General features: G+C 40.7%; 2 protein-coding genes and 1 pseudogene across 2 annotated transcripts; 1 reads left to right on the top strand and 2 right to left on the bottom strand.

Moving 5' to 3' along the window:
- Positions 1–2003: 2003 nt before the first annotated feature.
- LOC147505770 (uncharacterized) lies at positions 2004–2672 on the bottom strand. The gene has a single exon (XM_086605625.1). It carries the CDS (start codon positions 2670–2672, stop codon positions 2004–2006), a length of 669 nt encoding a protein of 222 aa, XP_086461751.1.
- Positions 2673–13968: 11296 nt separating this feature from the next.
- Positions 13969–15183, bottom strand: LOC147505769 (uncharacterized). Its single transcript, XM_086605624.1, has one exon. The coding sequence runs from the start codon at positions 15181–15183 to the stop codon at positions 13969–13971; it is 1215 nt and encodes a 404-aa protein (XP_086461750.1).
- Positions 15184–15596: 413 nt separating this feature from the next.
- Positions 15597–19374, top strand: LOC147505768 (syntaxin-112-like; annotated as a pseudogene).
- The last annotated feature ends 1622 nt before the right edge of the window (positions 19375–20996 follow it).

The following is a 20996-nucleotide window of genomic DNA, read 5'->3' as shown; positions in this document are numbered from 1 at the left end:
CATATTCCGCTTCATTGTTAGATGCTTTAAATCCCAGCCTAACAGATTTTTCTATCTGTAAACCATCAGGACAGATAAGTACACATCCAATTCCGGATCCTGATTGATTCCGAAAACCGTCAGTGCAGATTTTCCAGGAAATATGCCCTTCGAGGATAGGTTTTTGCCCCCGAGAGATGTTTCTTCAGTTTGAGCAATGGTTGTAGCTTTGTTTGGCTGGTCCGGAATGATAGCAAAAGAAACATCATCGACTGGAAAGTCTGCAATTAAGGATGCCAGAGCATGTCCTTTTTCTGCACAACGTGGTTCATATATGATCTCATATGCACTAAGATAAGACTGCCAGAGGGCAAGTCTGCTTGTGTCCTGAGCATTAGCCAGAGCTTTTCGAAGAGGGTACTCTGTATGAACCCGGATGGTCCTACCCTGAAAATAAGGTTTCAGTCGTCTAGCAACATGTACTAAAGCTAATGCTATTTTCTCAATATTACTGTATCGAGATTCCGGACCTGTTAAAGTCTTACTTATAAAGAAAATTGGCTTCTCTTCCGGACTTTCAACGAAAAGCATTGCGCTTACTGCAATGCCAGTTGCAGCAAGATATACTCCTACTGGCTGACCAGTTTTAGGACTTACCAACACTGGCGATGAGGAAAGATAAATTTTAAGGCTATCAAAAGCTCTTTGGCACTCAGAAGTCCAAGTGGATTTTGATTTAATTGTATTGAAAAATGGACAACACTTATCTGAGAATTTAGAAATAAATCTCATTAAGGCTGCCAATCGTCCAGTAAGTCTTTGAATTTCCTTTTTGTTTTTTGGAGTCGACATGTCTAGTACGGCCCTTATCTGATTAGGGTTAGCTTCAATACCTCTATGGGTCATAAGATAACCCAAAAATTTCCCAGAGGAAACTCCAAAAGAACATTTTGCTGGATTCAATTTGAGATTGAATTTTATTACCCTATCAAAGGTTGTCTGAAGATCTCGAAGATGATCACTTGTTAACCATGACTTAGTGACCATGTCATCAATATATATTTCCACAGTATCACCTATTAGGCCTTCAAAGATTGTGTTGCCTAATTTCTGAAAAGTGGCTGAGGCATTTTTAAGGCCAAAAGGCATGACTGTAAAATAATAAATGTCTATATTTGTTATAAAGGTTGTATGTTCTTGGTCCGGACCATACAAAAGTATTTGGTAAAAACCTGAAGAAGCATCCATGAATGAAATTCTCTGATATCCTGAAGTAGCATCAACTAAATCATTTATCTTAGGCAAAGGGTAAGGATTAAGTGGGCAAACTTCATTAAGTTTAATGAAATCTATACACATTCTTAATTTGCCATTCTTCTTGGTAACTACAACTATGTTTTATAACCATTTAGGATATTCTATTGGTCGAATAAACTTAGCCTTCAGTAAACGACTAACCTCTTCATTGACTTTCAGCCTTTTATCAGGTGCCATGCGCCTTGGTCTTTGCCTGACAGGTTTTGTTGTATGATCCACATCAAGATGATGACATGCTACGTCTGGACTGATGCCAGTCATGTCATATATGCTCCATGCAAAAGCTGTGTTGTTTTGCTTTAACAATTCTGTCATGTCTTTTTTCTCAACTTTGGAAAGCTTAGTTGATATGAAAGTGGTATGTTCCGGACTCATTCCAATCTGAACTTCCTCAAGTTTATCAGCAGTAGGAAGGTCCTTTTGTTTCTCGCCTGAAATGGTTGTGGATCCATACTGTAATTGCTACTTCTGTGGAGTATCCTGAATGACTCTATTGGCATGAATCCCGGAAGGTTTGTAGTCATCTAGTGCTTTGTCATGACATTTATGGGATTCCATCGATCGCCAGATTTTGGTTTCCTTATTTGCATGGAAACTTGGACTCGGTGGAAAGTGGATATAATCTGCGCAGATCGATGGATCAATCTGCGCCTGAGAATTGCATTATATGGAGAGTGGCAATTCATGAGCAAAAAATTGATTTCAACCTACTTGTTTCCGACTGTTACTGGTAGACGTATAGCTCCTATCGGAATAATTGTTGTTCCATCGAACCCGACAATAGGGTTTTCTTCCAGAATGATAAGCTCCTGTGGCAACTTCATTTCTACATAAGCTCTAGAAAATAAAACACTTACAGAGCTTCCAATATCTAGCATAATTTTTTGAACCCTCCACATTCCAATGAATGCTGATATCATAACAGCATCATAATGTGGCTGAAATACTCCATATAAGTCATGATCACTGAAGGATAAGGGTTCAGGTTCATATATTTCTACATTGTCACCTTTAAGAAAATTAATTCCATTGACTCTATTACAGTCCATTAGAAAATTAAATTTTTGTTTTTTCTCAAACTTCCGCTGATTATTTGAAATGGAATCTAGACGAGCATGTCCAGCCCTGATGACCATATGTTCGGCAAACTTCACTTGTGCTGCTTTCTGTATGAATTCATCCAACTTCTTGTCATCAACTAAGCGCTGAATAGCACTTTGAAGAATTCTACAATCGTCAATAGTGTGACCAAAATCATCATGAAATTTGCATCGTTTGGATTTATCTCTGATGTTGGTTGTATCTTCAGGTAATGGCCTTGGCTTATAAAGAAGATTTCGCCCTTTTATTCTTTCGTAAACTTCATAAAGTTTCATCGACAAAGGAGTGAAAATCTTTTCTTCTTTATTTGGCTGGTTAGGCTTGGAGTTCTGTCCCGAATGGAAGTTGTTCTGCTTGTTTCTGTCCGATCCTGTCCTTTATAGTTGCTAAAGTTCCGTCTAGACTCTTTTTTGTTTTTCAGAAGATTTTCTTCTCGAAGCTGCCTAGCTTTGAGATCATCCTCAACTCGTGCAAACTCTTCAGCATGATCAAACAGCTCAGACTTAGAGAAAGGCAGCTGTCTAGTGAGCGAATTGTATAGACCGCTACGATCATACCCTATGGCATCTTTGAAAGCTTGGATGATAAACTTGTCAGATGGAGGATCAGTAACATTGAGTAAATTTTGAAACCTTTTGCGAAAATCCCTGATAGATTCTCTAGAATTTTTTGTGAGATTAAATAAGGCAGCAGAATCCTGTTTAATCTCGCAATTATACTGATAGTGATCAACAAACTTTTTAGCTAATTCTGGGAAGTTTCTAATTGATTTGGAATTAAGAGAGTTGAACCATACTAAAGCATCACCTTTGAGAATGGCTGGAAACAACTTACAAAGTAGTGTATCATCATTTTCCATAACCATTTAGGACCTGTAGTAAAACAGATGAGTGTATGGATCTCCATTCTCTTCATCATACATTTCGAAGTCGGGCTTCTTGAAGTTCATAGGGCGACGGTAGTTACGAATGTAATCTGAAAATGGATAATGTTGGAAACCCATTACGGCTAAGTCTCTGATTTGGTCATTGTGAGTACTTTTTCCTCTGATTGCTCTTGCTATAATATCTTCGAAAATTGTGTCGGGGTGAATGAGTACGCCGATATCTGTGAGCATATGGGGGAGGAGTCAGAACTCGATGTCGATAACCGCGTGGATCAAAATTTACCCGTCCGGAATGTCGGGATGGGGAGTTTTCAGGAGTCCGGACTCCATGTCTGGAATCTGTCCTTCTGGTTGAATGATGATCATGAGTCCAGACTCCATGTCCGGAACCTGTCCTTCTGGTATTATGGCGAGAATCCAAACCTAGTCTGTCCCATACATTGGATTGTGCTGGAGGAACTAGTTCTCGCCTATCATCAGTAGCATTTCGATTCCTTCGCGGTGCTGATGAATGTTGTTCAGAACTATCTGGAGAGGGAATTCTAGGCCTTTTCCCCCTAGCATTCTAGAGTCTTTCATTCTCCGCAATAAGCCTCAAGATTTCTGATTGAAGTTCATCCGGATTGGGTTGAACTTGTTGCAGATGTCGTGAAGATTTCGGAACATCCTGGACAACATTTGTGGGATGTTATTGGCATGTGTGGCATTGACAGGAATCATTCTACGCTGAGTAGATTGTTGGGAGACTACAGGATGTTGTTAGCCATTTTGGCCATTGGTTTGTGCTCTGGTTTGTGCTCTTGCCATTGGTGTGGATTTGAAAAGCACAGACGGTGCCAAATGTTTGGACTAAAAATTCCCAAACACAGTTAGGGTTGTGAAGAGTGGATTGATTGATAAAAAAAAATGAGATTGAACCTTGGAAGGCTGCCTACATACCGCAGTCCAGAAACAGGGATCAAGTCTCAGCAGTTTATGCTTCCGTAGTTCTAAAAGTGAGAGCAGACTCTTATAGGAAAGATCCAGATCCCACTCTAACCCCCAAATCTCTGAAGATTTTGGTTTATCTTCCTTTTTTCTTCTCTGTCCTCTGTTGACCAAATTGTGCTTGTTTTCTAACTTCAACCTGTGCCAGATGCACCTGTAAATATTTGGATCTGGACTAAGTCCGGAATCATGTTGGGTTGAATCCAGAATGTTGGGTCAGAGTTCGGAAAGGTGATGGGCCGGATCCGAGTCTGGGAACACACCGAAGGTGGGGCCCAAACAGACTCGTCATCCTAGGATTCAGTGAATCCTTAAAACCAGCACCACATGTATGATTAGGTTCCATTTTAGTAATTTCAAATAATTGGGTAATCTTAAACCTCGCAGTTGCATGAATTCTCCAAGGACACCCCATCTCCATATAGTTTCCACAAACCGTCGTCACTAAATAGGGGCTATTCTTTTTCATCTTGTAAATAAATCCATTCTCATTGCAATGTTTCAATAAAATATTCCTAAATTCAACCGCACCACCAAAAACCTTTGTCCAACCCCACTAATCAATGTTGCCCACAAACTAGATTTCAAAGGCTTGCATACTTCCGGAGTTGGTGCAAACAGCATGCTACAATTCTCAACCTCATCACAAATCAAAATTTATATTGAGTCATCCAAACCAACAAAAATCTCAAAGGAGGCCGGAAATTCTTACACAAAGAAATAAAGCTAATGATTGTAACTCCGAATCATTATCAATTGAAGACCTTTTCTCATCACGAATAAAATCAAGCTTACAAGCCAATGAGGTAACATCTCGCCATTTCTCATATATGTTGTGCATAAGTACGCTAACTGTAGAATCCAACCCAATACGAATATCAAGTGTATCATACATATATGGTATCACAACAAAAACATGATTATCCTTTTGAATTGCATGTGTATCATTTGTATATAAAATCAAAGACAACTCAGTATTTTCCATTTCAACTGCACAACAAAGAAAAAAAACACGTACTTATTATGTCTGTAGGAAAATATAAAGCAAATAAAATCATGATTTTATGTGATTATTTCCATTGCAAATTTAAATGAAAAACTAAGAAGGTAAAGTGTTCACTGTTCAATATAGGAAATTTTATAATACCAATTTTAAAAAAAAAAAAAAAAAACAATATGCACTTATATGAAATACAAGTGAAATAACAATATAATGCATTTTAAAATGAGAAAAGAGTTTGACCTTAATAATACCAAAGTACTAACGGAAGAATTTATGTACATTGAGATTGAGATTGTGGAAGAAATAAATTTGAAATAAAAAGAATAATTTAAGTGAAGAATATGAATAAAAACTCGTAGGGAGCGAAAAATAAGAAGTTGAATCCTCAAAAACTAAGCCAAATTAATGCTCCACTGAATCAAGCCTCTTTCACTAGCCCTCCTCCCTTTCCTCCAACCTAACAAACAATCTCTTCGCTTACTCATCACAAAATCACCCCACCGCAATAATCACAAAAACGACAGTGACAATGGCAATGGCAATGACAACCCATACGAAATGTAGATGTTGGTTATTTTGGGACTACGACCTGATAATCTGTTGGATAGGAAATGGTTGCACTCTTCTTGGGATAAGAGTTGCCTACGTATCAAGTTTTTCTGGGTCAACTTGAATCAAGCCTTACGTAGTTCATCTCTCTCTATTTGTAGATGTGTGTCTGAACCGTTATGGATTGTAGATCCACCTTGTATGATATCTTATTGATTTGCCATTACTCTGATGTTACAAAGTAAATGACTCCTTGATTGTTGCATTGACTGAGCTCCAGGATTGCGCTAGTTGATATATTTCCATGTATGGTTGTAACTGTTGTTGGTGACGACCTGGGTGTTGGGTCGTTGGTACGTTCTGATGTTGTAGGACGAGCTGAGGTAAGGCGTCCTGCCTTGTGGACACGTGCTCTGTAGTCTGTAGTGTAGAACGGAGGGTACTTACACAGCCCCCTTTTTTATCCGTTCTGTGGATAGCGGTTGCATGGGATAAGAACGGTTTAAAAAGTAAAGTTTGAAGGCACGTGTCTGACAGTTGTTTTGTTTTGAATTTAGGTTTTGGGGAATGTGCGGGAATTGTTGGGCTAGATTTGTAGGCCCGGATTTACGGCGATTTGTGGGCGAGTAATGATTTAAGTTTTGGGAACACGAAACATTTTGATTGTCTCGAGGTGTTTGGCAATTGAGGGGTTTTTTATTTGTAGAAGATTTTTGTTTGCTCACTTTTCAACCAGAGGGAAAAAAAATAGTCTGGAGTGAAAGAGGAGGAAAGAAGAAAAAAAACTTCTCGTCCTTCTTTGATTTTGAGCTTTCTTTCTTTCTTTGATTGTGTCATGTCTATGATTAGTGAAAGTGTAAGTGGTGAGGTTGAAGTTGGTAAATGGAGAGAGAGAACTGTAAGTGAAGAAATTTTGTAGTGGTGATGAAGCTTCGTCGTCTTTCTCGTTAGAGACGGTGGATGAGAGGAAGCCTAAGTCGGTGAATTGTTATGTCGCTTTGAGGAGGGAGTTTGGTTGGGTGAAATCCGACCTGTCTGTGTACGATCTAGCTGGGGAGAAGAATTTGTATACTAACGACTACGTTCCTTGGGGTGGAGGAGTAGTTGTTTGTTATGGGCAAATGAAGGCTGGGATGAGGCTTCCTTTTTCCCGTCTTACTGTGGAGGTTTTGAACTTTTTGGGGAAAGCCCCTTGTCAGCTCGTGGGGAACAGTTGGAGGATTCTTCATGTGTTGGACCTATTGAATGACAAGGGCTACAACATCTGTTTAAACGATGTAACAGAGTACTTTGTTGTGAGGAAGTTGGGTGCTGTGAACTTTAGTTTTTATGTTTATAAGGGGAAATCTTCTGTTATTATGAGGGTGAGCAAAGAGGACTAGGGGCGTAAGCCGATGCTGGCTGTAGGTAGATATTGCCCTCCTGGTTTGGAGATCGATAAACGTGTTGTACAACCTCATGGTAGGTCGTTGGTTGTAGGTCGTAATGTGTGTGTTGTAATCTATAATTTGGACGTTCTGATTTATTTGGTTTGTTTTTGCAGAGATTACAATCTGCTATCGTACGAAGAACGATGTGATTGAAAGGTTTGTTTGTTTGAGTTTGGAAGATAAGCAGGCTTTGTTGGGTGAGGTTGCGCATTACTTTAAGAGGCGCAGAGGGAAGAAAATCAACCATAAGAGGCTGGAGCAGAAGGCTAGGGTTGCAAGGTGGTGGTTGAACTTTCTGATTCTAGCTCGGAATTTGCCATAGAGAGGGAAAGTCACAAGAAAGCACCTATTTCTGAAATGAAATAGAGTGGAGGTGCTGGTGATAGCCATTCTGGTGGAGCTAGGACGTCTGGTGGGGTCGTTGAACACCGTTCTGGAGCGGTGAGGGCGACTGGAGGGGTGACGCCTTCCAGACGTCCTGAGTTGGGTGACGCAAATCGTTTGCTATCTTAACATTCTGAGTTGGGTGATGCAAATTGTTTGGCACCAACGTTCTGAGCTGGGGGGTGGAGGGCGCTCTGCATCCAACCGCTTTTCCTCTGGTGATGTAGATCATTCTGCAACCAACTGCTTCTCCTCTGGGGATACGGGTGCTGGAAGTGTTGGTGGTGTTGCGGGTGGCAGTGCTGGTGGGAGGTTGATGCTCCCACTTCGTTCCGAAAGCCTAATCTGAAAAGGCATTCCGAAGTGGTTGAGTCGGAGGGGGCTAAGAAGGCCCGAATTGAGTCTGGAGACCGACCTGGTGCTGTTGTAGGTCGTTCGTCTTCAGGTTGGGCTCTTCTGTAGAAGATGAACCTGATTGATGTGGCTGCTGATGTTGGGGCGGTTGAGGCCTGAGGTAAGGAGAAAGTTGGTGATGCTGAGCCTGTTACTGAGCAAGGCAAGGGGTCAGGAAGTACGGGCCCAAGGAAGAAGAGTGATAGTGATGTCCTTGATAGACTGGTTATGTATGAGGACCCCTACAGTTTGTTACCGAAGTTTGTTGTGAACGGTAACTGTAGCTTCAAGTCCCCTGTGGTTGGTGTGGCATTGTTGAATAGTATTGCGCTAGCTGGGGATAGGCGCAAGCTGGATGGTAAGGATCTGGATGTGAACTTTGTGGAGATGGAACGGTCATTGTGCTTTGTGAGTATTCTTCCGTTCTGAGTTTGCTCCTTTTTTGGTCTTGTTGATTTTGATCCATTTTAATGTCTACATTTGTTGTCTTGTTTGTTAGGTTCTGGCGATGTATCGGAAGCTGAAAGATATGGCGTCTATCTCGGATCGTTATAAGAAGGAGCTGGATGACAGCAAGCAAGCTTGTAGCCGGTTGGTAGCTGAACAGCAGGTGGAGAGAACGGAGGTTGCAGGGCTGAGGGACCAGGTGCAACAACTTGGTGGTAAAGTGGCTCTGTTGCAACGCGCTCTGGATTCCGCAAAGTTGGAGGTTCAAAGAATGGGTTGATGTAAGAGGTAAGAGGTTCGCCGCCGAACGAGCTGAGACTGCATACAACGACTTGGTGGATAAGGTGGAGAGTGGCGATGAGTACATATTGTTGGATGATTATCTTGAGGCCTTGGATAAGTATGATCGCCTTAAGATGTCTATTGAAAGTGAGGCTGCAATAGTGTATGCTACAGATGCTGGTGTAGATGCTAATAGACCATCTAATCTGCCATTTGACCAAGTCGTTGTGCCACCGGTTGCTCCAACTGTTCTTTCTATTGTTTCTGAAGTTGTTGTTGATCAGGCTACTAGTTCTGGTGTTGCAGAGGGCGTTGATCTGGACCCTTCGAATGTGGATACTCTCTTTGTGTGAATTGATTTTGAACGTCTTGTGCTTGTCTTTGGGTTGGAAGGTTTTTGAATGTCTTGTTCTTGGGTTGGGGGGTCTTTGAGTAATACTTAAAATAGCTTTTGTTCTTGATACAGATACAATATTATTTTTTGATGGGGATACTCAGGTCGTTTTCCTGGGATAACCTGGGGGCCTTGGCATCTAACCAATTTTGTATTGAAGTAGAAATATTTAAATTACTTACTTGTTGAAGTTGGTTTGAAGTATGCATGTGATTGCTTTTGTTGCTACTAATTTGTTGTTTGACGACCTGTGTTGCATAGTATTAGTCCTAATGTACTGCTTGATTTTGCTAGGTCGTCGTTAAGGTACAGGTCGTAGAGCGTTTGAGTACGACCTGATGTCTTTGCATATTTGGAACCTAGGCTTCGTCTTGTGTCAGGTATACGCCCTGATTCGTTCCTTTTGGGGGAACTCCTGATTGATATAATTAGCCTTTGAGTGGCCATTATATATTCGAGTCTGACTTAAACCCTTTGTGAGGTCGTAAGTTGACTTTGGGTCCTTTTGGGAGTCCCCTAGATTGAATTTGTCTGATAATTGGTCTTTGAGTGGAAATTACAGTTGAACCATACCTAACCCTAGTGTCGGTGTTAGGCTGGTTTAGGGTCCTTTTGGGGGACCTTGATTTGAATTGAATGAACTTAACCACTGCGTGGCTGTTGTTGTTGAGTCGTTCTTAACTCCATCTTTGATATCTGACCTGACATTGTGATGTCTTAGGTCGGGCTGCGTAGTGTGAAATGCAAGGTGCTCATGTAATGCAAAAATGATAGCTGCACTCAACAATGTTGATGAGATTTTATTCATATTGGCTTATGTACTTGGAGAAAAACTTATTGATAAAAGCGCTTGAGGAGAGTTGTATTCCAAGGTCGGGGAAGCCTATCACCGAGCTAGGTTTTGATCCAGCTTGGCTGGTGCTAAAGTCTTTTTGAGGACTAGGTCGTCAGCTTGGAAAGATTTTGGGACGACCCTCTTGTTGTAAGAACGTTGGATTGTTTGGTGGTACCGAGCTAGGGATATTGCGGCAGCTTCTCTACATTCTTCTAAGAGATCCACTTCTTTTGCCAAGATGTTGTCATTGACTCCTGATTCAACAATGTTAGAACGTGTAGTTGTGATTGTGAGTTCTGATGGTATCACTGCTTCCATTCCAAAGCAAAGTGTGAAGGGAGATTCATTTGTACTGGATCTAGTTGTTGTTCTGTATGCCCATAGAATGTTTTCTAGTTGCTCTGGCCATTGGTTTTTCTTTGATGGCCTTGTTGGTGGCATCTGCTTGGCCATTGCTTTGCGCATATCTAGGTGTAGAAAATGCTTGAGTGATGCGTCATTTTTGTAGAAAATCCTTGACTTGAGTGCCAACAAATTGTGTTCTGTTGTCCATGACTAGGGTGTGGGGTAGACCAAATCTAGTGATAATATTAGTCCAGATGAAGTTGATTACGTTGACTTCCTTGACTTGGACTAGTGGGATTGCTTCAACCCACTTGGTGAAGTAATCTGTGGCTGTTAGGACGTATTTGAGCCCTGATTTCTTTTGCGGGATGAATGGTCCCATGATGTCTAGCCCCCACATGTGGAACGGCCATGGGCTGGCTATGTTGATCAATTTCCTTGCTGAACTTAGGTGATTGTGGCCAAAATTTTGACATTGGAGGCATTTAAGAACGTACCTTTTTGCCTCAATATGCATGCCTAGCCAATAATATCTTTGGGCAATTGCTTTGTGTGCTAGTGATCTTGCTCCTGCGTGGTTGCCACATTCACCTTTGTGGATTTCGTCGAAAATGAGTTGTCCCTCCCTTGGAGTTATGCACCTTAAGAGGGGTCCTCCAACAGATTTGCGGAATAGTCTTCCATTGATCACTGTGTATCGTGGGGCTCGGAGTTGGATTACACGAGCATGCTTTGCTTCTGATGGGATCTCACCATGTAAGATGAACTTGAAGAATTGGCCCATCCAAGATTGGCTGATTTCTTCTTCAGATGAGGGTTGGAAATTTGTGAGGTTGTTGATACTTTCTTTATGGTACGCAGGTCGTTCCAGAATGTCAATGTAGACTGTGGTCGGACATGCCTCTCATGTTTTGGAGACTAGGAAAGCCAAGCTGTCTGCATGTCTGTTGTCCTCTCGAGAAATATGATCTAAGAAGAACGTTTTGAACGAACTGATTATGTCATAAACGACTTGAGCATACTTTACCATGTTTGCTCCGTTTGTGACATATTCTTTTGTGATCTGCTTGACGATTAGCTGGGAATTGCTGTAAGCTTTAAGCTTTGATACTTGTAGTTGTTGTGTCATTCAGAGCCCTGTGATCAACGCTTCATATTCTGTTTCGTTGTTGGACGTTGCAAAATTGATTTTTATTGATTTTTGTAGTTGGGCACCCTCTGGTGAAGTTAATACAGCCTCCAGTCCACTTCCACTATTATTGCATGCGCCATCTACGTGGAGGTGCCATGTGTCTGGGGTGGCTTGTTGATGGAGTGATGTGATTGGCTCGAGTTCCCAGTTGATATCTTCGACAGGGATATCTACCAAGAACTCAGCAACGACCTGGCCTTTGCGAGACATTCTGGGAACGAACTCGATGTGATGTTCTCCTAGTTCTTCAGCTCATTTGGCCATGCGGGTTGTTTTGTTGCTAGAACTCAATACCTGTTTAATGGGTACGTCAGTGATGACCTTGATGCTGTGAGATTGGAAGTAAGGTTGGAACTTCCGATTTGAGTAGAGTAAAGAAAGCATTGCTTTCTCCATCGGGGAATAGTGCTTTTCTGCATCTGCCAACGTCTTGCTGGTGAAGTAGACCGGCTTCTCAACTCCATCATGCTCTCGAAAGATAACTGAGCTGATTGCGAAGTCGGTCGTTGCAAGGTACAGCCCTAGTGTTTCTCCTTCTTCTGGTTTGGACAGGACAGGTGGAGTTGATAAATAGGCTTTCAGGTCGGTGAAGGCTTTGTGGCACTCGTCTGTCCAAATAAAAGTTGCTCCCTTTTTGAGTATTTGCAGGAATGGTCTGCATTTGTCAGATGCTCTTGAGATGAACCTGTTGAGGGCTGAAACCATGCCAGATAACTTGTAGATTTGTTGCTTTGTGGTTGGTTCTGGAATTTCAAGGAGAGCTCGTATCTGTTCTGGATTTGCTTCAATGCGTCTTTGTGAGACGAGGTAACCTAAGAATTTCCCTGAGGCTACTCCAAATACGTATTTGGCTGGGTTGAGCTTCATCTTGTTTTGGCGAAGTCGTTCAAAAGCCTCTTGTAGGTGGGAGATGTAATCACCTGCCTTTTCGCTTTTGACCACCATGTCGTCTATGTAGACTTCCATAGTGTCTCCTAACAAGTCTTTGAATATTTTTGTGACAAGTCTTTGGTAAGTTGCTCCTGCGTTCTTCAAGCCGAAAGATAGGACGTTATAGCAAAACGTACCTTGCTTCGTTATGAAGGACGTCTTTTCTTGATCTTCCTCTGCTAGTGGTATTTGGTTGTACCCACTGTATGCGTCCATGAATGACAAAAGCTCAAGGCCACAAGTTTGATCTACTAATATGTCGATTCTTCATAGGGGGAAGCTATCTTTTGGGCAGTGCTTGTTGACGTTGGTGATATCTATGCAGAGTCGTACCTAACCGTTCTTCTTTGGAACGGCTACTATGTTAGCAAGCCAGGTCGGGTACTCGACTTCTCTAATGAATCCCACGTTTTTTAGCTTTTCTATCTCTTCATTGATGGCTTTTTGAAACTTGAGTGCTAGCTTCCTAGGTCGTTGTTTGATAGGCTTGATGGTTGGATCTATATTTAACTTGTGGCAAGCGACCTGAGGGTCAATTCCTGGCATATCGATATACGACCAAGCAAAAACATCTTTATTGAGAGATAGAAATTTGACAAGCTGCTCCTTGAGCTTGGGGTCTAAGTCATCCCCTACATATACAAATTTTGGGTCATCAATTGTGCCCAAATTGACTTTTTCTCCTGGTTTTGTTTGAGCTTGTTTTCCTTTGAGCTTTTATGATGCCGCTGCTGGAAGGCTGGATGTTTGAGGATACTACCTCTTTGGAACGTCCTTGGTTTCGATGACCTGAGGCTTGGGTGAGGTCGTTGTGCTGACGTGATTGCACCGGTGAGCTTCTAGTTGGTTGCTTCTGAGCTCTATGATGCCTCTGGGACCAGGATATCGTAGGACCTGGTGTAGGGTTGATGGAATAGCTTGTATTTTGTGGATCCAACGGAGTCCTAGAATGGCAGTGTAGGACGACCTGACATCGAAAACACTGAAGCGTGTTGATGTTTTGACCATGTCCTCTTTTTTGCTAATGGAGACTGGTAATATTACATCTCCGATGGCATCTGTACGATCTCCGTTGAACCAATAGAGCGGTGCATTGGACTCTATCATCACCCAGTCTGGCAGGTGCATATCTTTGTAAGTTTCATAGAACATTATGTCGCATGAGCTCCCTATATTGATGAGGACTCTTTTGACCGTCCAACCATTGATCTTGACGTGCACTACCAAGGCATCATTATGAGGTAGGCACACCTTGTCTAGATCTTCTTCTGTGAATGAAATTGTCGTTATCTTCTTAGGGTTGGTGGGGTTGACCATCTTGGCTTTGTGTGAGAGATGGTAGATTTCTTGGATTGCTCCCACTCTTCTGCGCTTCTCTCGACTTGAGGTTTCATCGTTTGAGGTGTCTGTAATCATGTTGATTACTTTGTCCTCATCTTGGTCGGAGGAGTGTTGTCTCCTGTTGTGCCTTAACCGACCTGGAGACTTAGATCGTCCTATTGATCTATCTCTCATCATTTTACGTTGTTGGCGGGTTGTTCATTCTTCGCGCCACGCGCTACGTGGTGTTTGGCATCCAGCTTGTGCCTCAGATTGCTTTCTGGCAAGAACTCTTTTAATTTGCCTTCCTCCACTAGGTCTTGGAGGTAGTGCTTGAAGCTCCAGCAACCATTGGTATCGTGGCGGTGGAGTTTGTGGAAATGACAGTATGGACGCTCTGGTATGGCTATTACTTTGTTGATGTTTGGTTTGAAGTATGGCGCTGTGTAGATCTTCTTCAAGATTTGACTTGGCATCCTGGAAAAGTTGGAGAATTCCCTCTTTGTGTATGAGGGTTTGCTGGCGTTGGATCTCTTGTTGTTGTTGGTGTTGTTGCTTGAATATTGCTTGCTTTCCTTGGGATCTGGCTCGTTGCTGACTGCAAGGACCTCTTTGCCTTTACGCTTGGTCATCCACTCTTCGTACTTGATGTATTTGTCGACTCTGTGATACAGGTCAGCTGAGGTGTCTGGCTTGTTGCGCATGAGGGACCCTGCTAGGTCGGAGTCGTCCAGGAGGGCGTTTGTGAACGCAGAAATTGCAAAACGGTCACTGAGTCCTGATTCTAGCGAGAGTAGGTCCTTCTTAAAATGTCCTAGAAAGGCTCGGATCATTTTGCCATGAACTTGCTTGAGCTGGAATAGGGAGTCTAGGTCGACGCGCTTCTTTCTGTTGTGGACAAACTCTGCTACGAATGTTTCAGCAAGGCTATCAAAGTTGTTGATTGAATCTGGAAGGAGTGTGTAAAACCAGTCTATTGCTCCGTCCTTTAAACTGGCTGGAAAAAGTTTGCACTTCAGGTAGTTGTAGTCAGGATGGTTGTATAGTGCTAGGATTTGGCTGAAGCGGGCTACGTGCTCTCCTGGGCAGGAGGTACCGTCGTACAATGGGAACTTTGGTTGAATGAACTCTAAAGGAGGTTGTTTATCTCTGATATCTTGGATGAATGGTGATGCTTTGTATGTCTCCAACATTTTCTGAGCGATCTGGATCGCGCTGGCTCTTTCGCTTGACTTCTCTAGTTTTTGCGTGAAGTCGTCTAAACGCTGATTGGTGGTATTGCCTAGGGCTGCAACAGTGTTGTGCTCCCCGGCTTCTGTAGTGCCATTGTTGGTGTTGGAGTTGGCATTCTCTTGTATTGTCTGGTTTTCCTGTTGCAAAGTGATGAAGGCTTCTTGGAGTGTCTTCATCTAGTCTGCCAATGCTTGTAAGTTGGGCTCCATTGTGGTTTTGCTAACCAGCTTTGTGGGCTTGAGAAAAGAGTGGTTGCTCTTTTCTTAAGAAAACAAACCTGCAGATGGCGCCAATATAGATGTTAGTTATTTTGGGACTACAACCTGATGATCTGTTAGACAGGAAATGGCTGCACTCTTCTTGGAATAAGAGTTGCCTACGAATCAAGTTTTTCTGGGTCAACTTGAATCAAGTCTTACGTAGTTCATCTCTCTATTTGTAGATGTGTGACTGAACCGTTATGGATTGCAGATCCACCTTGTATGTTATCTTGATGATTTGTCATTACTATGATGTTACAAAATAAATGACTCCTTGATTGTTGCGTTGACTAAGCTCCAGGATTGCGCTAGTTGATATATTTCCATGTATGGTTGTAACTGCTGTTGATGACGACCTGGGTGTTGGGTCGTTGGTATGTTCTGATGTTGTGGGACGAGCTGAGGTAAAGCGTCCTGCCTTGTGGACACGTGCTCTGTAGTGTAGAACGGAGAGTACTTACACGAAAAGAAGCAAAAGACCAAGAAGAATGTAACATTTACTTACACAAGAGTAGGAGCCAACACATTCTAACAAACCCTCGAGTTCTCGATGCTATTGTTACAAAAGCACAACTAAGACCAACTAATACAGTACTCGAAATTGGTCCTGGTACTCTTAAACTTTTGGAGCTAGCTTAAAAGGTTGTTGCTATTGAAATTGACCCGAGAATGATTCAGATTCTTAACACTCGCTTATCTGAACACGGACTTCAACACCGGGTCACAGTAAGGAACTTACTATTGTTTGATAGAATGCATTACTGATATTTTTCATGCCTTAAAATGCTGGGCTTTGTTTTTGTAGGTTATATGTAAAGGGAATTTCCACATTTTGATATTATTGTTGCCAATATTCCATACGGAATATCTTCACCTTTAATTGCGAAAATTGTATTTGGAACTAATACATTTCCAAGTTGCACACTGTTATTACTAACTATGTCACCTACGAAAGTAACTATATTTGTCAATGGCATACAATAGATGACTACGAAACTCCTTGACTGGGACATTGCCAACTGAAGTGGGCAACTTGAAAAACCTTCAAATGCTAGACATCTCTGAGAACAAATTATCAGGTGAAATTCCTAGCAGCCTCAGCAGTTGTTCCAGTTTGGAACACCTTTATTTATAAGGGAATTCCCTTGTAGGACTCATTCCCTCTTCCTTTAGATCTTTGAAAATTATTCAACAACTAGACCTTTCACGTAACAACTTATCTGGAAAGATTTTAAAATATCTAGAAGAGCTTTCCCTGTTAAGCTATTTAAACCTTTCTTTTAATCTTTGAAGGGTGAGGTACGGATGAAGGGGATATTTCAAAATGCGAGTGCATTTTCAGTTACTGGAAATGGTCATTTAGGTGGATCGGAGGTATTCTTGAGCTTGATTTACGTAAATGTCACGTTGTTCCAAAATCCGAGAAACAAGGAATGTTGCTTTCTTTGAAGCTAATACTTGGTTTATACATCCCTAGTGTCCTTGTTGTTTACACTTTGTATTAGGAAAAGGCAGAGAATAAAACCTTCCTCTACCCAGTCTCTGGGATCCTCACAGTATTCAAGAAATCATCCTATAACAATTTCCTATACTGAGCTTTGGAATGCAACAAGTGTATTTTCTTCAGAAAATTTGATTGTTAAGGGAAGGCATGGATCTGTATTCAAGGAGTTCTTCCTAAAAACGAAGGTCCTATTGCAGTGTAAGTACTCAACCTCAGGGAACGAGGTGCTTACAAGAGTTTTATGTCTGAATTTGAAGTTTATAAAGAGCTAGCCATCGAAATATATATACTAAAGATCTTAATTCTTAAGTCTCTGCTCGAGTGCGGATTTGGTAATGAGTTCAAAGCTCTAGTTTTCAAATTAATGCCTAATGGAGTGTAGAAGACTGGTTGCATCCAAGTTCAGATGGAAAAGATTTGTCAAGAAATCTAAATCTTTAAAAAAGTTAAATGTCGCTAAACATGTTGCTTCCGCATTACTATTATGAGTAAACTGGTACGTTAAAGCGGAACTTGATGTATATCATCCTCGGTCAAGCATTTAGGGTACTTGGCCCCTTATCTATCTATCTATGTATATATATATAAGCTCGCGCACATTCTCTCTCCTCACCATATCGCTCTATTTTGCACCATGAACAATATGATTGGCTCCTAAAAAATTGGATGGAATAATAATTAGTGACACCTCCCCAGATTTGTTTAAATCTCCCTAATCTATTCTTAATTTTTTATTGACTCCTCAAAATAAAATAAAAAATAACAAAAATAACAATTAAATAAACCTTATACACATTCTACCGAAAACTTATTATCGTACTCAACCCCCATGGTCTTTTTTCTTTCTATCCAGTTTAAAAGAAAACTCAAATCTAAAATTTTATTTTTTGATTTCCCCCCAATCTAATTCAGTCTAAAGAATATGTAGTTTTTTTTTTTCTTTTTTAGCATTCTATTCTATTGCAGCAACCAGTCTTGCGCGTTTGGTAGAACCTTACTCAATTCTTTGAAGAAGTCAGTGCTGTAAATACTGAGATGGAAGTGATTTCCACTTTACTTCTTGATCTTCAAGAATTAAACGAAGAGGTGAAATCGACACACAGTGCCAAAGTCCTTCGAGGGTTAAAAGATTGAATGGATTCTAATATGGTTACTGTCCTTCACAAGGCGAAGATCATTAAAGTAAGATTGGAATCTCTTGACTAGTCTAATGTAGTGTTGACCATGTCTTCTTCATGAGCTCTAATAACTCATCAATCTCATCAAGAACTAAAGTCTCATCTTTATGGTCGAAGGCTGAGCATAGGATAGACATACAGGTTGATATTGAGGGGAAAACCATCTACCCAATGACAGACGTCTACAGTAGTTCCATTAGCAGTTCTCCATGATAAAGATATAACACAATTGCATAAAGTTCGCGATAGTTTTGAGTTCTTTCCAAAGATCAATGGACTTCATCTCACTTCCATAGTTAGCATATTCTACCTTTCGTTCATCTTTCATGTATCAACCGCCTCCTTTTCAAAAATTGTTGGGTTGACTTGAGGTCTCCATCCAAAGTGAGCTGGAAATGGTTCATTAAAACTTTGAAGTATTGTTCCGAACCGTTATCGCCACGGGGAGATTTTACTATGGCCAAAGTAACTCAATATAAGGGTGAAGTTTTTCGTAAGTTTCTCGCATTAGATAAATGAGGAAAGGGTTCAATGTATTCTAGGTTCAACTAGAGGAAGAAATAAATTAGTCGGCATTTTGGCCACTTTTGTGCAGCTTCATCTATTTTACAGCTTAATGATAGATGCAGTTATGGAGTTAAAAAATCTCGCGTTCTCTTTCGCGACTCATTTTTATTATTAAATGTGTGTTTTGCAAATCCCTAAACTGTTTTGTCGAGTATATAAAGCATAAATCAGGGGGCAGTTCATTGTCAGAGAATGTTGCACTCATAAGATTTTGATAATATTCAACGCCAACATCCTAATCAAATTAATTAGACTTATTATGAAGGTTTCAAATGGCGAATGAGCTCAAGTGGGCCGGGAGGATTATGGTCTCTGCTTTCCTTCCCATCTGTTGAATGTAAGACAGTAATATATAGGGGATTACTTAAGTAACAAATTCCAAACCAAGGCATAAACATTTTACAATGAAGAAACAATTTATTACTATATTGAAGGTAGTCCTGTTGATAGGACACGGATGTCGGCCACAAATGGTCTAAGAATTAAACTAAGAGACATGATGAATGATTTTCAGGCATTGAGAAACCGGATTGTTACAAAACATAAAAGTCTGAAGAGGAGGTATTATAATGCTACTGGTAAAGTAGCAACTGATGAAGAGATTGATAAGTTGGTATCTGTGAATTGGAGAGGCAAGAAGCAGTTAAGGAGATTCAAAGGAGTTTAACTGAGTTACAGCAAGTTTTCCTTGATATGGTAGTGTTGGTTGATGCACAAGGTGAACAAATGGATGACATTGAAGTCAATGTAGCCAATGCTAGAGTGTACATCAGTGGTGGTACTAATAGGCTTATTTCTGCTAATGCTATGAAGAAGAAAGGAGGGTATTTGGTGTACTGGATTTGGGCTGTTGTCAAACCCCGAATTTCGACAAAATTCGGAAAAATATTATTTGTTCCCGATTCTTCGATCTCCGAGGTGTGACGCACTCTCAACTTCCAAAACCCATAAACAGTTCAAATATGCGGATAAATAAAAACCAATAAAAATTTTAAACTTAAACAAAAGTCATCTTCATTACAAAATTTTACAAAATGAAAATGCAAATAACCTTATCTCAACTGAAAATCTATATCACCTCAAAGGAAAACAAAGCCTATCTTGAAATGCGACGCTAACGCAAACCACAAGCAGCAACCAATCTTCTTCAACACTAAACCTCATTAAGACTTATCAACTGTGTTCATTTAATCGAACACACCCGATAAGCAAACATGCAAATCGGGTCAAGATTATAAAAATCTTTGGTGTGAGTAGCTCTAAAATACAACATATTCTTATACAAATATATACACAATCCATAAGACAGTTAGTTCCTCCACCGAGGCGCCTTAACTTTCAACGACTAATACAACATCTTTAAGTACACTAATTAAGGCAGGTAGTTCCTCCACTGAGGCGCCTTAACTTCCCACTAACCACCTAACAAACCATACGCATAATAAAAAGGCATTTAGTTCCTCCACGAGGCGCCTTAGGTTCTAACTAAACTATAACCAGCCAAGCATATACAATCATCTATCTAAAGATATATCATTAACCAATATATTACCATAATTATATTAATTAAGGCTTTCTTTGTGTGTCCCTAAAATTCTACGTCGTATCTATGTCTTACCTAGTTTCGGCTACCACAATCGCTTCCCCCAACGAACATGTACATCCACATGCCTCCCCTTACATAATGAACCACTCCATGCGTAACTATCCCGGAGCGGGATGCGCGACACCAGGTAACCCCTCACACGAAAAGCCATTATGCAAGTATCGCCACTATTCGGCATAAAATATCGCGGTCTCGTTCTATTTTGCTTAACGGAATAATCAAGCCATTATTCGCCGCCGAAAGGGCCATTCAGATTCACTGAAACGCCAGAAGGGCCAATCACATTACTTACGCCCGAAGGCCATTCAGATTCACTGAAACGCCAGAAGGGCCAATCATATCACATACGCCTACACAGGGCAAATCACATGAGTTGTGGTAGTCAGGTTCTAGGATTTTCATTACGTAATTTATTCAGGTGTCATACATTTATATCTCAGAATCATTCCACTATATCCCGTGCAGGTCAATTACCTTATTGCACTAGGCCACAATATTTAGAAATATCTCAATATATCTCATAACCATTTTTATTCTTTCACGTGCCAATATATTATTGCACTAAGCCACAATCCCGTGGGAAATATCCACAAATACTCTACTAGCATCTTACCGATAAAATAATAGAGCAGTTATACATTTATTTTTCCAAAACTATTGCATTTAATATATATATCCCAACATATTATATAATGTCACAATATCAACGTCAAATCTTAATTAGATAATGACCACCAAATTTATACAAGCTTCCACAGCATTTTAGCATTTGATTTGTCCATACAATTTACAACATAAAATGTAGCACAATTAAACAGTCCACAGTCCATAATCAAAGCCCAATATATATATATATTTTACACACTACTCACGT

This window comes from Coptis chinensis, chromosome 4, assembly GCF_015680905.1.
Source record: "Coptis chinensis isolate HL-2020 chromosome 4, ASM1568090v1, whole genome shotgun sequence".
Taxonomy (NCBI): domain Eukaryota; kingdom Viridiplantae; phylum Streptophyta; class Magnoliopsida; order Ranunculales; family Ranunculaceae; genus Coptis; species Coptis chinensis.
Note: the sequence above shows the minus strand (reverse complement) of the source record. Positions and strands in the feature narration are given on the sequence as shown.

Coding starts and splice junctions, on each gene's coding strand:
- LOC147505770 (XM_086605625.1), bottom strand. CDS start 2,672: ATGAAACTTTATGAAGTTTACGAAAGAATAAAAGGGCGAAATCTTCTT.
- LOC147505769 (XM_086605624.1), bottom strand. CDS start 15,183: ATGAAGACACTCCAAGAAGCCTTCATCACTTTGCAACAGGAAAACCAG.